This window comes from Egretta garzetta, unplaced genomic scaffold, assembly GCF_000687185.1.
Source record: "Egretta garzetta isolate BGI_Z169 unplaced genomic scaffold, ASM68718v1 scaffold473, whole genome shotgun sequence".
NCBI classification, from domain to species: Eukaryota; Metazoa; Chordata; class Aves; order Pelecaniformes; family Ardeidae; genus Egretta; species Egretta garzetta.
The window spans coordinates 151,526-168,116 of record NW_009259319.1 but is presented as its reverse complement, the minus strand read 5'-3'; the positions used below and the strand labels follow the sequence as shown (position 1 = coordinate 168,116).

Below are 16,591 nucleotides of genomic sequence, written 5' to 3'. Positions count from 1 at the left end.
AAAGTACTAGCAGTATCAAGTTTAAAACTTCCTTAATAAGTAAGTGTACTCATTAGAAGAAATGTTATGTATCAGTGACCTGTAAACAAAGATTACCATTTACTGATATACTCTGGGGAACCTGATGCTCCAAATAATTACTGACTATTAATTAACGCTTTAAAGTTAGTAGCCTTTCATAAATTGCCCTTCACAGACGTAGGTGTGAAACATGTTTTCAGTGTAAATCTACAAAGAACATAAAATAGTACAAGCACTGTGATGATGCTATCCTTCTCTTTTTTTGGTTACTGATGACAGAGGCTGTGGACGGATTAATAGACTAATCTCAGACTGTCACCTGCATAGCTTAAAAATAAGGTGATATGAATCTGAGAAATGCTATTTTGATAGCGTGATTTAAACACTCTTTTGAAAGAAATAGAAGTAGTACATAGTCCTGTAACTTCATCCTTTCTGTTCCTGTCTGTCCTGGGTAGAAATACCTTTCTACCTCTTTCTAATGTCCTTCTTGCCCAAGGATTTCCTTAGTCCTGCATCAGAGACCTAACGAATTCAGAGGAGTCTGGGAGGTGAAACAGGGTCTTCTCACATGTGAAGCAGTAGAACTCTCATTTGATAAATCAGCGAAAAAACTTTTCTTATTACTGTTAGTATTTTAGCTGGTTCCCCAACCCTAAATTCATTTGAGCCATACAGGTAAAGAGCGATAGATATTAAATTCACTCACCCCTGAAATCACCCCCAGAGCTTTAACTGTAGCATAACAGCCTTTGGGCATCCTTGAAAAATATCTAGACCTAAAGCTAGACAGCACTAATATCACCCCTCCAAAATCATGTTAAGTACAGCTATCCTCATAATGCAGCTTAGACTTAATGATCAGAACCATACTGTGCACCAGGCTGCTCAGCCAAATCCTGGCATGTCTCTCTATAGCTGTGCATGAGCTGCCCAAGATGCTGTTTCTAAAGCCTTCAAATTCCTTTTAAATTCCAAACAAGACAAAGTTGGTTCCTGAACATGAAGCAATCCAAAATAAGCTCACCAGGCCCTACATTAGCAAAAAAAAAAAAAGCTTCTAAGAGCTAGTAATGGCTTACATATCTGGTTTAGAAGAAATTTCTCAACATACTTAGAAACTGTGGCAAGTTTTTCAGTAGTCTTGAGACTCAGAGGGATGTGGCATGGCCCCAACAAACTTTGATGATCACAATACATTCAAAATCTGCTGTGCATAATCCTCTTTGCAGACAAGCATCTGCATGATTCAAAGATGACAGTACTGGAGTAACAGGTGAAAATACAGAACTTAGTAGGAAAAGGTGGTGCTTTTCTCAAGGACCACAGATTTAGAGCTCTCTGCAAGAGCATGCTACTAAGGCTATGTGAAGATTGTATCTGGAAGCAAAAACAGAGGATGTATTTACCATCTGCGAATATTTGTTGGTATGTTTGCAAGTCAGAAGCATGTGCTCAACTCAAGTTCTGACAATAATGTATACTGGTACTTTATTCTTCACTTAAAAGAAAAATACAACAGTTCTCTGCAGTTTCAGTTTCAAGTTCACCACCACCACCCAGCCATCTGAAAGTCACTGAATTTTGAAGCACATAGACTTCACTATTTCGAAAAAATAGTAAGTATTTTGACTTAAGGCAAGATGGCACTCCAGATCGTTGCTTGTAGTAGAGAGTTCCATTATGCTGGAGCAGAATTCTGTCATTCTCAGTGTTTAAAACACTGGTTTTTTTTTCTCATGTCCTGTGTGCCGGAGACTTATTGGAAGAAAAACTAAATGAGATACTACAGTAAGTTATTATCTGCTAGCACTAGTGCAAAGGCAACAAAACCAACTGCACTTATGACACAGGCATTCACAGGTAGACCAACGTCCCCCCTTTCCTGGAGAAACAGAACAGATGATACATATAATTTCTCTAATACCAGAAAAATATTAATATATACATTAACCTATCTATTCTATGTATACTAACCTATCTTAACCTGCCTGTTACCTTAAACCTTAAGTTAACTGTTCTCTTCAACTTACTGCTAAGACCTTTGTCCATTCCCAAGTCAGTTTCCTGCTTGTAATGAATAGCATTTTTAGGATCAGCTGCTGATTTATAACTTTGGATTGCTAGAGCACAACACTAATGAACCAAGCCTCCCGTAACAGTTCAGGTACATACGCTGTACAAACACTTTGAAATGCAATCACAGCTGGAAATACCAGTTTAAAAAAAAAAACATTAGACAACAGATCTGCCACGTGCTTTTTAAATTTTATTAATGGCTGGCAAATATATTTGTGGCAGACAGTACACAATTGTATACAGACAGTGCACAAAAGCTTAGACAAAACCTAGGAAACACAGGTTCCCTTTTTCAACAGCTGTAACTAAGCACCAACAATATAAAGTCTAGTTAAAGTTACATGACAACATTCATTACAATTTTTACAACAGAATTTATCACCTGTTGATTGCAATGGTGTCAGCTGCAGCAATATCAAAATGGATTAAAAAGTATTTCAGCAGAAGCGCACAAAGAACTGTTTACCTATTGTTTCTTGTCTTGCAGTAACTTGGTTAAGTGCAACAACATTTTCATAAATAAGGAAAGGAAGAAGTCTTCTGTCATGTGGCTGGTGACTCTTGCCAACTCACTCTGCAACTATCATAGCTCTGATTTGCTTATTAGCAACCATCAGTAGAGCAATACTGACAGTTAAATTATAAAAACTCAAGTTAGAGGGCCACTTAATAAACAGTTAGCACAGTTTTATTGTACTCGACTGAAATCTATGCAAACTCTTTTAAAATAGAAAAGTATACTTATCCTATTCTGAAAAATATATGGGGAAACATAGTAATGGAACATAAAATCTCAGTGGGCAGAAAGAATTAAACAAATAACTTGACTACATGTCCACTATGCAAAACTAATATTCAGCATTCCACAGTGAATTAAAAGCAGATTGCCTTTTATCAATGAAAACAAACCTATTCTGAAAATGAAAACAGCCACAGGATGTTTTCCTTCAAATATTTCGAAACTCAAGTTAATGAAAAGGTAAACAGTGTGGTCTGCATTTCATGTGACCTACAGAATATTGCCAGGGACAGAAAATCAATGATTTTTTTTTTCCTATGTTTAATACCTGTCACAAAAGAAGAAATAATATATTGGAAAAATAACTTTTGTTAAAGCACAGAAGGGATGCCTTAGTTGGGGATATACTGTGGCCAACCAATAGCAATCAATAAAGTCATGATGGCTTAGCCACCACTTGTCAACAGTACTATAATAATTAATTGTACATGTTCTTCTACTGCAGTGAGGTTAAGTATCCTCTATGGGTTTAAAAAAAAGCAACAGCACTCATCCATAAACTTGATTTGAAACAGGAGACCCATTCACTACAACATGTGAGATTAACAGACTTTCATACCACTGAAAAACAGGACCAGCAGCAGAAAGTAACAGAAATAAGAACAGTCCTAAAAACCAAAACAATTCCATAAAGATACCTTATCTGTTTTCAAGGATTATGGCTAACTGAAAGCCTATTTTAAGTAAATATGGAAAGCATACAGTTAGCCATGACTATGAATACATAAAAAGTAATTTGATAAAATAAACCAGTAAGATTAATAACATTCCTTCTGTATTCTTGGCAATAAAATTCCAAGTGCAAACCTGTAAACTCCTTTAAAACAATAGCATCAATTATTTAATTTTGGGGCTTCTATACTTTATGCAACCAGCATAAGCCTGATGCATTTGAATTCTTGGCAGAAGAATCTCCCACAGGAAATGACAAAATGTCTTACTGTTTGAATTTAGCATCACTCTTCAAGCATGAAAACCCTCTCCACCTGTCCTCACACATCCAAAATCTTAATTTCTGCACCATTTCTAACATAACCAGTGTCTGACTAGCTCACCTTCAGACTGGAAAATCTTGGTCAAATAAGTTTAAAAGAAGAATTCTGCTTTTTAGCTCCATGTCAGTATATCTGTGACCCTTGCCTTACTCTCTTCTATCATTAAGAGAAGGAAAAGCAGCAAGATACCTCCATCCAAACACTGCTCCAGAAATACTAAATTACTATGATATTTTTGTATCAATTTGATTTTCCTCACATGAAGCATGGAAATCCTGTTGCACACTATGCTAATTGCTGAACTACATCACATATGACTGTGCTTTGCAACAGCATAGTTATATTACAAACTAATGATGCCATTATGTCATTAGGAGGAAATGACCCAATTCTACATTAAAACTTACCCTGTGAACTATAAACATTTCAGACTCCCTCAGTGGACCACCCACAGAAATTCAGTATAATGTGGAGGAAAATTCAGTTTCATGTACTGATATTTTTTGATTCAGAAGTACCTTCTGTAATCAGTTCTGCAGCACATCCCTTAAACCGGTACTTATTTCTGCTATTCTTCACTCTTCGTTTAACGTCCTGTCTGCTCTCAACCTCAACTACTTATTTCAACAAGCATCTTTCCACTTCTATGTCTTCATTTCACCTCTTACAGACATCAATAGTTAGACAGTATTTAATAATGTACCATCAGTGGGCTTCAGGAGAAACATTGCACTAAAATTGATGAGCCATAGGGGTGTTAAAAATCCCAGCTTTATTTCAAGCTAATGTTCATCATGTTTAGTTCACATGTGGAAACCTCTCTACATCTAAAAGTATTTAAAGCCTTTTCCAACTGTTGTTGAAAGTTTAGATTATTTACACTAACTGAACCATGTATATGTACTATATAAACAAAACAAATCGATTTATAAAGACTCAAACCCCACTACTATGCTTCCTGGTATTCCATTCCAGTTACTAGGGTTTAACCCACCAGCCTAGATGACAAGTCACTTGTACTGAACAGCTATAAAAATTTTTGTAGATAACTCCTAGTGGATAAACTTCCTTAGAGAAGTAAGGTCTACAACAAAGATGCAATATAACATACAGAACACACTGTGCAAATGCATGTACTCCCACCCACATATGCACCTTTTCCTAAGGAGCACTCTCACACTCACAGCAGCAGGGGAAAGAAAACAAAAACCAAACCTTACCTTTCTGCAGACACTTTCAAAATTAACTTCTGTCCTAAGAGCAAGTCTAGTAACTTCATCTGGTTTTATTTCCTGTGGATGAAAGACATATTTATTCTTCTTACAATCAGAGAATGAAATCTTTCTAAGGTTCACTTTCCTCATAAACATTCTAACTTCATAGCATTTCTCTTAAAGGAAGAAAATCAGTTTGTTATATAGAGGTTTTTTGTGTGTGTATGTAAATACTACACTTCCTGACTTCCAAAAACCTAATCTGACTGTGCCTACTACTACGGAGGGCAACAGATTTTCAACAGCAAAGTATGCAGACGAATGATTTTATTTACAGAAATGTTTAAATTGTCTGTATTGTTGTGCTACACACAAACTTTAGAAGCTTTGAAATGCCCCACTTAACTTAGACTCTGCGGTTACATCAGAACTTAGCAACATATGTGAATATATAAATTTAATACAATGAAAATGAAGTTGAGAAGGGAAAACAACCAAAAATCTCTTTTCTGAAGAGACTGACTACACATGCAGTTCTCATTCCTGGACTTAAGCATTTCCATTGGCAGCTGAAAGAGAGGAATGAAAAACCTGGACAAGGAGATTTTGTTGAAAGTTGAGTATTTTATGAAACATGCCCCCATGACAGATTTCTTCTTATTTTAAAATACATCCTTTATATATGTTGTATTACGAAACGCCCTATTAACCTTATCAATTGAATGCACTGAACATTAGCTTTTTCCTCCTAGGGCACTGCATCAAATAAATTATGTTACATACCAGTTGTTTGCCAGATGGCCATTTTAAAAGCAGTTTAACTACTGTTATGCAGAGCCCAAATAACTTCCACACATTCATAGTTCTGAAAAATGAAAAATTTTGTACAAAGAAATGTAGTTATTCTGATAGCTTTCATCTACATCTAGCCTATACCACAATGCTGGTGGCTTCAACACCTGAGGAAAATTATCTGTTTGCTGAAGTTCTAAAACTCCAGGAAATCAGATAACTTAAATATAAAATAGAGTAGTTTTGCAATGCTTGTGGTCAATAAAGAAGAAGAAAACCTACATTGGAAGTACACATGCAGAGTCTTACAGCTTGAGAAAATAAGGCATGTCCAGGTACTTGGGCTGCACCTGTAATTAACATTATGCTCAGATCTGGACAAGATGCCAACTGAAAACCCTTAAAAGCAACTACTGTATTGATTCGCCCAGAATAATTAACATATTAGGAAAGATTCAAATGCAAATCAAATTATGGGAAACATGATAACTTACGCAAGTCTAGAAAAAAAATGTAGGGAAAGACTTTAATGTTCAACAACTAAATGATACTTGTTCCTTTCTCTCTTTTTCCCTACTTAATCATCCTTGATAAGTATTCCAACACTTTCATTTAACATCCCACTCCACTGTTAAGTTTCCATATTGTATCCTTGTTTCTGTCCTAAATCTGGAGCAGCCTGCACACTTCCTTAGACATAATTTCAGGAAGAACCAAGTAGCTTATTTTCTTATAGAGGGTCATACTCGAATTTCAAAACTTTATGTTGTCCTTTCTTCTATACATTAGATACCTTACAGAGAGTTTGCATTTTACCTAGATCTTTAAGGTGTTGCATAAATTGCATATGTCTTTAAACTATAAGGAAGCATATAATAATGGGAATAAAGTAACAGGACGAAAGTAAATTAACAACAAAACTAAAAATCTCTTTTTGTGAATGCCAGAAGAGCTTGCTGACAATGAGGTCTAGATGTCTGCAAAATCATCTTCCGAAGGTACTGGTGGAAGCCCAGTCTTTTGGAGGACAGAATCCAGACTGGAAAAACACTGGTGGATGTAGGAAACAATCTTCTACTGGCAGATGGACAGTTGGATGACCTAATAGAATCTAGAGATGGAAAAGACCTATGATTCAGTTTTCCATGACTTTCCAAAGCATTTCACAGATGGTGAAAGTAGGACACGGTGGTTAAGTGACATGCTTACTGTCACATAGTTGGTTGGGGGCTATGAATGAAGCTCTGGAACCCAACACTATTCATTAAATCAAGCTGTTGCTTTAATAAAAAAAAAAAAAAAGATAATTTATACAATCTTCATCCCAAATAAAATTGCCCATTTCCTGTCTGTCTAGGATTTAAATGCAGCAACCTAGTTCAGAGGGGAGGCAGGTAAACTTCAGCAATCCCTACGCTAGAATGTCACAGGTTTAATTTTTATATGACAATATTGCAGAATTCCCTTAACATTGCAGAATCATGCATAATAATGGCAAAAGAATTACAGTTTGGAATGTGAAGTCATGAACGGAGCTTCACTGAAATGCTTAGTGTACTGAATGAGGCAAAGAACCTCCTAAGTCTTAAACCCACAAATTTATAAAGTGTCTCCTTCACTTCTCTTAGTCTTAAGGTAAAAGAATCATTTTTGACTTATATAGTCTTCAGCAACACCCTGGTTTTGTAAAAGCAGCCATATAAGTTAAGTTATTGGCATAAATAGACCTTTCTTCTGTGTCCATTAACGGTCAGCAGCAGACAAGAAAATAGAAAATGGATATAGTGATATTTTTCCCAGCACAGTTTTCTCAACTTTGACATGCACATAACTCAAGAACTCCTGACTCACAAGAACCTTTGCATTGAATATCTATTATAAAATCTTTCACCAATTATGTTAAGGGATGTTATAAGTGCCTGCTACCTCCAACATCTCCAGGACTAGTCCAGGGATTCCTCCTGCCCTGCCACTGGAACCCAGTCCTGTGCATCCAGAGACCTGGAGGTCTCCATCCCAGGTCCACAGACATAGCAGCTGCTTTCTCATTGGTGGGTTCAACCAGCAGTGAAGCTCAGCTATGCAGTTAGCTGCCACAGACAAGGCACTGCCTTTGACAGCACCCACATGTAACACACCCAGGACTCACACGAACTTAGGTACCACCATCCAAGACCTCCTTTGCATCCGGTTAGGATTGAAGCTCGCTATTGAAAGTATGCCCCTTCCCACCCCCTCTAGATTCACAAGCACATGCACAGTCATGGATTCCTCAAATATCAGCACAGCATGTCACTCTGTCCATCCAATACCCCTCTGCCTGGGTCCAGAGCCCTTTATATCCATCTCATAGGCCTCCTACTTGATTGCTGGCAGCAAGTCGCTACCAGGCAGATGCATGCACTCACACTCCTGTCTTACAGGCACCCTTGGTCGCAGCTCCCCCCCAAACACCAGCACAGGCCCTCTACCCACCTGATATCCCTGCCCAGACCCTGCACCTCCCACTCACTGCTAGTCCAGCTTGAAGTTTGCCAGTGAGTTATAAACAGCAAAGAGACACAAATGTTGGGTCAAACCACGTGAAAATACAGATACTCTGCCTGCCCCTGTCAGGAGCAGGCACCAGGCACAGGGGCTGCAACTTGCAGTCCCAGTCCAGATGCTGTGCCAAGTGCCTCACTTGCTTCACTTGCCCCAGTTTCACCTGTAGCTGTGCCCAGGACACACACTGTCCCTGTCCTCCCAGCTGAGACATGTGCTGCTCCTGCCTGCACAGCTGGAGCCAAGACCCTCGCCCACTCCTGCTGCTGACACCACGGGCTTGGGGCACCCCTCATCTGACTCCAGTTGCTGCCCCCACATCCACTCATGCCAGTTCCCCCAGTAGCCAGCACCCAGTCCTTACAGCACTTGCACACACAGGATGCAGAGTGAGATTACACAAAGAGTTAAGATTTATAGAAGGATGACAGGCCGTGGCAATCAGACACTAGCTTGGTCAGGTAAGTGTACTGACTGGCCCTGGTTGGAACTGGCCCCTCTGATACCTGCTCCCACCTATGACCCTTAAACATTGTTTAGTAAGTTTTGCATGGTCCACAGGCCCCTCCCATATCCCCAAATCCTCACGTTCATCTTGTCTCCCCTTCTTACCAGTTACAAAGTCCAGGCTGGCCTTCCCCAAAGCAGTATCAGTAGTTGCTTAATGGCGCGTTACTTAATGACTGAAGACTTTTTGGCTCTGCCACTGTCTCTTATCCCTTGTCCACCAGCTCTGTTCCTCTCTGTGTTTTTGTTCATTCCTTCCACCTTCACTTATCTCCTTAGCATTTAAAAGGTCCACTGGTGGAGGCTCAAAATGAAGAATGCTCTCACCTTCCACATGCCCTTACAGATTACAGCTGCTTTCTGAAGTCATATTAATACTTGGTATCATAATATTCTATGCCAGTAAGTTTCCAAGATTAATGAGGTGTCACGTTCCAAGTGAAGAGGGAATACAAAGTTAAGAGGGAACCAGGTAAGTATGCTACTTTATGAAGTATCCGGCCCACAATAACGCCAGATTAGGTAAATACAGACAAAGCCCCCCTACCAGCCAACACACACACTCTCCTTCTCTCCTTGAAAATGACCCCTGACAAACTTTTTAAACAACCCCAAAATACCAAAACAAACAAAAAAAAGCCTTAAGAATAAGGAGCTGAGGTACTGACTGCCTCTTGAGGGATGATGGAAACCAACTGTTGGAACCAACAGAGCCTTCTGCCCTGCATGCTGACTATGTTTTCTCTTGTGGGAAAGAGACTATAATTACAAGAAGAGCTACTGACTTTCAGATACTGCCAGCACCAACGGCACCAGTGCCCTAGCTGGCAAACACTGGTACACTGATGGATAATGGGTAGTAAGCAACAAGGGGAACAGATCGTTTTAAGTACAGACAGCACCCTATCTTCTTCTGTCATGAAGTCCTTTATGAGATGGGGAGGTGAGCAAGGGAAGGCTGTCTGCAGGCTGATGTACATGACACAAAACACACCGGTGTAGCTCTCTGTCCTGGTGCCTGAGCTGAGCCAACAACTGCTACAGGAGCAACCAAGATGAGACTGGAAGGAGGTGGTGAAAGGGGCAGAGCGGCAGCAGCAGGTCCAGCCTGACTCTCAGAGCTGGGATTTGCATGATTTTTCAACCACTTTCACAATAGGGAGACCAAGACTCCTCCGGGTATTTGCTGCTCGAGCAGCTGCTCCACGCTCTGGTGTGGGGACATCAGGCAAACTGACCTGTCACGGCTGCAGGCAGATGACTAGGCCTTGGCCTGAGAATAAGCTGAACAAACAGGATGTAAAACTACTAGAAATGACGTAAGAAAAGTGCTGGATTTGACAGGTAATGCGAGAAGCTGACAGAAAAGCTGGGGTTTACACATCATTAAGGGAGAGTTACGTGAAAAACAGACAAGCTCCATGGAAAGGTGGAGCATAGGGCAGCTTTCAGGGCCAAGGTGGGGGATGACAACATGACATCTTGCAAGGCTGACGGTACTGAGGCACACAAAGCCAAGACTGCCTACGAAGTCACACTGAAATACCAAATTTTGGGAAAAAATAACTATGGATGGGCAAAGACTGTTCTGGGCTGGAAAAGGGGGTGCTGGGGCAGAGGAAGGGATATGGCAGTGCACAGCAGGGGTAGCTGTGGGGCTGCCATACAGGTCTGAAGCCAGTCGCAGTACCAGAGGCAGTGGGCTCACCCCACTGCTTCCAGAAAGTTATAAGAGCAAGGTTTGGTTTTGGTGGGGTTTTGTTTGTTTGGTTTTTTTGTTGTTTGTTTTTTGTTGTTCTTTTTTTTTTTTTATGATGAACTTATTTAAATAAACCGTAACAGTCTTACATAGAAAGGCCAGATTATTGAACAGAAGAATGTCAAGCATAAATGGAATCTGAAAATACGATTTGATGCCAGTATTGATCGTGGTTGCTCAGACGACACTTTATCCCCATGATACTGAAGAAGATACAGTTTCTAACTTACTGGGTATGGAAATGTAATTTATTGAACAGACTTCGAAAGGCAGGAAAGACACAAATAAACCCTGTCGGATGAAGCTTTGACACACCTCAGAAATGCAAGATTATTCACATAAAACGTATTCCCAGCTATGCTGTCTAAGGCAGTTTTAGATGACTCAGAAAAAAAAAGTTTGCCAGTAGTGGCCTGTGGAAGCAATTTAGGAGTCCTCACACTATTAAAAATCACCCAAATTCAATTTTGTTTTGACTAGTATTTTCCTTCTATCATGCAATTCATTCATTTTCCTCATTATTCTTTCACATTTTCTTAGCTGTACAAGTGTTAAGCCTTTCCTTATGAAATCACTCCATATACATCATCTTTCCAAGATGATTTTTGTCTTAAAATGAAGGAGTTTCTATAAGAAAATAAGTAATTGAATCAGGGTATATACAAGTAGATAACAGAACACCCACACCAAAACCCAAATATTTCTGGTGAAATCTCAACTATAGCTTGTTTACCCATTACTGCACTTAACATCTTTTAGAACATTATAATAATTTTTACCTTTGAACAGGTGTTTCAGACTACTTTATCACAAAGCTTCTTATATTTTTCCACAGCATTCAGTCTCATTTTGCTGTTCTCTGTCATTTTTCTAGGTTTCTTAGTGAAGAGAAAGGGATAGGAAAAAAAACAAACCTCATTTCAGAACAGGTCTTCTTTTTTCTATAATTTAATCACTGCATGGCTTCCTGTCATAACCAATTTGTTTCTCTAAGACTGTAGAAGTTCAGTATTCTAGTCATTCAGAGCAAAAGTAGTCTCATGCAGTGTAACCATTGTGAAAGTACACAAAAATGGGATCATGCACTTAGAAGCAGCATATCTTCAAAGTAGTGAAATAAATCAGCCATGGTTCACTCGGAAGTATGTATGCTTTCCAAAAAGAAACTAAATCCATGATAAGAGTACAAGTTTGTTTGAACTATGAAGGCCTGTTTTCAAGAAATGCAGTACTCTAATTGGTTATACCAAACTGATTATGAGAAAAAGTGACACTTTTTTCCCTTGAGAGTTTATAAATCCAAATCCTTTGTCAGTAACCCAGATACACACAGATGAGAATTTCTACAGATATACGTCTAATTAGTGGACCACCATAACAAACTAAATGGCACTCTGCCTTTGTAAAAAATTAAAATACCACGTACCGCCCCCCCCCCCCCCCCCGCCATATTCCCCACAAGCCCCTATTTTACCAGATGTGAAACAAAGATGGATAGTATTGCCAGGAAGGGAATTTGGATAAAATTAATAAACAGAACCGTAGGACAGAAAATTTAAACTGGTAAGTAAAAATCTGATACTGTTTAGTTAAGTGTGACTTAAGCTTACTAATATGTTTATTAAACATAACAGTGCTACACTGAGATAACAGCTTTATTATAAAATCACTATGCGATTTTACCAACAGACAAAATTAAGCACTTTCAAATACCCGTCTGCCTTCCTGCCAACACTTACAAACTATTATCAAGTCACCTCTCAAGCCTCCTTTTGAGTAATTAAATGTCCTGCACTTCATCTACCACAGAATGAAAATTTGTCCATATATAACCTCTGTAAGTCTTTTCTGCATTTGCTCTTATTTTTTAACTACCATTTTAAAAATAGGTATAAAATGGGATGCAGTATCTGTCTTGGTAATATCATACAGAAGAAGAGAACTCTCATTCTAGACAAAGAGCCTGTAGCCTTCCTTACTCCTGGAAATTTAATCTTCCATTTGGCTTTGTTTTTTTCCTCAGTGGAATCCAGGCAATCCAGGTCACTCTCATCTTTATCCATCACCTTTCAATTACATAAAATCCCTCTAGAGAGGTCTACTGATTTGTCTCAAATTTCCCTAACTGCAACCTGATGTTAGGTAAACTCCAGAACACTGTATTTCATACTTGTTTGTGACTGTACCTTCTGCAGTAAAGTTTTTGACACCTAAAGACTCAGACTTTTGTTCTAACGATTTCCTGCTTTGTTGACTGTAACAAGTAAACCCCAAACCCCATTTATCTCCTCTGGCCAAAGGACAACATGAGAATGCCTGAATGATGCAACTGCACTATTTATTTTACTTGGTGCTAAGAAATAGATTAGATAATCATTAAAAGGTTTCACTCCTAATTAACATAAATAAGCCAATACATTAATTTAAATTGATATAGTAGCACTACTTTGATACTAAAAATTCTGCTGCTAGCAGTCCCTAGAAATCTCCAGTCTTTGCACCCATATATTTCTACTAAAAATATAGCACAATCTGAAAGGGTGGCAAGTAAAAAACAGACTTTTTAAATCAGGAATTCAACCCAGCACTTCAGCATTTCAATTCTAAGAAGACCTACCATTCCCTCCTGTTGCAGCAGGCTGCAGACACTTTACATAATGCTTTACATCCATGGATCTGAAAGCATTACGCCACAGTTACCAAGAGTTTTAAGGTACTGCTGAGGAGGACCAGAGGTTTCCAACCCACAGGTAAGAACCCAGTGAGGGCTGGTAACAGTCTCATGAGAGAGAGACTGATTCACAGGGAGTCTAGGATGGCGTTGTGAGAGTCCTCCCTGTCACTGGTCTGAATTTGACTGATGCCTACAAAATTAAGAAGGTATACGGACTGCCAAGGCACCTTTTCAGAGTGCCCTTCATGAGTCAAGTATCTAGATATTTCCGTGCTAAAAGCTTTCCTGACTTTTTTTTGGAAGAAACCTGCACCCACCAGTCCTAGATGTGTCAGGTCACCCCACTGGCCATGTAGCTGAAATGGGGATTCATTCTTCGGGCTCTTGGGTGAATCACACATGGGGCTCAGGGCAGAGGATGTGCTGGGGAACTTCAACACTTCAGCTCCCCCAGTTTACAGAATCCCCCCATATTACACACAGAAGGGTCTTGCTATGCCTCCCAAACCACACTCAGTTCATGCCAGATTTAAATAAAATGTAATTGAAAGTGTTTATTTATCACACCTGAAACAGACATAGAAACATTTATAAAATGCTTAGGTAAAGAAATGAAAGACAAGATATGCTTAATCTACTCACACTAAGGTTAAAGATCTCTCTGCCTTGCTCAAGTTGACTCATTGTTCTTCCTGGCAAGGAGACACTCAGGATTTTCAATGTTTGTGCATATTTACGCCACAGCCTTCACCGTTCAGATAGAGAAAGCAAGGGAGTCTGTTTGGGAGCTACTCGGAGCTACTGTCATGGTTTCTTTGGTAACTCACTGGCATCTCACTGGCATAAACCCTTGCTTTGTAAATTACAGATGGGCACAAAATCTAAGTGGTGCAAACATGGAAAGCTCGTAAAAATACATGATACTCTACTGGCTGCTAAAAGAGACCACAAAAGACAATAATTAACCACTGTAGGGTGAATGTGTTTGGGAAGATGGATTCCCAATCCTATTCTATACTTTCAAAGTAAAGACTGTGTATAGAGGCATAACTGCACTCAAAATGAATATAAACAAGACAAATAAATCAGCATATTAGTAATGTATTCTTCTTTCTAAGTGAAAATGGCATGTCACATTACAATGGGGGTAGTCCTAGCAATGCTCTGCATGTTGTGGGAACTTCTCACTATTAAACTGTTTTCATACTATCAGTCTTACAAATATTTTACTAATATTGTTTGAATAAATACTATTTCAGAAGTTTGCGCATTTTCAGGAATGACATCTTTTAGTAAATTACTTCAAGAAGTTAAACGTTTGCTAAGGTTACAGACAATGTAGTAGGTCTGATAAAAGTTCAAAGTGTGTGGATGTACAGAGTTAGGTCTCTATAGAAGCCAAGTTTTACTGTAAATACCTGTGTCCTAAAGAACAGACAACTACAGGAAAGCAAAACCACAACAAAAAAGATTCCAGTCTAGCCAACAAAGCTTTTCCCGGCAATCTGACTGGATGACTTGATTCTATATCATCACGTACTGAAAACAGAGGTTTTACCCAGTAGAAATGAAGACAGTTTCTATCTAATTGCAGAGAGATTATGTGTATTATAATTTATGTACATTCCGCTGTATCATTAGGGTTCAAGATTATTACATCCTACAGTAATTACAGTATTTTTCACTTATCAAATATGTAGATTCTGTATTACAAAGAGGAAGGAAAGCATAAAAAGAAAGGGTTCTACAGTTGTTAATTTTCTTAAAGTACACACTAAAGAAAATTTTGTGTATTTTTTAATGACTTTGCTGTTTCATAGATTGTCTTACATTTTCAAAAGCTTTATAGAATTTAATGTTGTTTTAAACTTATCTTTTAATATATGACTTCTCAAAAAATAATCTTCCTTGAAATCATTAATTTTCAGCTGTGTTGGACTGATAACAACTTGGGCAGGAATACTACAGAATAGATTAAGAAAAAACAGCAAAACTTAGTTTTCATTTTAAAATAACAAAACCAAAGAAGTCACTAGAGGAAATAATCAGCATGGAACTTCCCAAAATATCAAAAGCTGTGCAACCATCTCACTTTAGATGAATACATGGCATTTGATTTTTATGGGAATTAACTATTACTAACCTGTTAAAAAAAGAGCACTCCAAAATTACAGTTAATCATTGGGAACACAAAAATGTATTTCAAGTGGAACTTGTCTAGCAATTGTTCTCTTTGTAAACTACACTGGTGTCAGGTTTTTGCTGGCACCAATTTTAAACATTACTAAATGTCTACAGTATTGCTGTCTCAGTTTAGATCCAAGTGAAATTCAATGTCAACCTGTGAGTTTTCATCCACTAAGTTTCACACTACAAAATTTTATAGTTTTCTGGTTTTATTGTTCTCTGGAAAATTAAAGATATTAAAATACTCATCAAACAAAACTACACAATATTCCAGTAAACATAGTTTTGTCCAAATGGTTACCTTCCTCTAGCTAAATATTCTTATTCTGCTACGATACACAAGCTCTCTTAAAAGCTGAGCACACAGCTGAAGCAGACTACTTATTCATGCAGTTTAATAACAAAACAAAATGAAAAAACAACTCCCTAAAAGAAGAGTTAACATAGCGCGTTTGCTTAAGCTGTTGTAAAATACCCAAACTTTATTTGGCAAGTATAGGCTGCTCTTTTCTGCCACGTTTATAAACTAATTTAATATTTCAAGAGGTATGCAAGTCAAATGCCAGCAATTACATCAGTCTACCAAGATGAACACTGTGAACTTGGCATTTTATTTAGTCAGTTAGATTAAATGAATTTTGGAGGTTCCCATCTGATTCAGTAGCCACATTCAGGGAGCAACAGTCACTGTTTTCACCATAGGATAGGAAAAAAAAAGTTAGCCAGTCTTGTGACAATTTCAGAAGTAGAAGGTATTATAAAAGTAAACTACAATTACAAGCAGTCAAAAGAAAAGTTACAAAAAAGGAAAAAACAAGCTCACTGGATTATTTAGTACAGCAAGCATGATGATGCCAAAGTTATCATTATTTGAATACTCTTTTTCTTTTTTCTTCAAACTTCTTTTAGTTCTGAATGTCAGTGTTCACTTGGACTGGTACAATCTGTAATTTCGCTCTGTACTGGCAATTTGTTCCACGCTGCTTTTCTAATATTAAAATAACAACCACATGCAATTTC

General features: G+C 38.3%; 1 protein-coding gene across 1 annotated transcript in view; it reads right to left on the bottom strand.

Annotated features, from left to right (window-relative positions):
• SRFBP1 (serum response factor binding protein 1) overlaps window positions 1-16,591 on the bottom strand; it is a 168,291-nt gene that overhangs the window by 18,872 nt on the left and 132,828 nt on the right. The window contains exon 8 of the mRNA XM_035892092.1: window positions 5,115-5,186. Within this exon, the coding sequence (XP_035747985.1) occupies window positions 5,115-5,186 (72 nt within the window). The remainder of the gene's footprint in view (window positions 1-5,114; window positions 5,187-16,591) is intronic.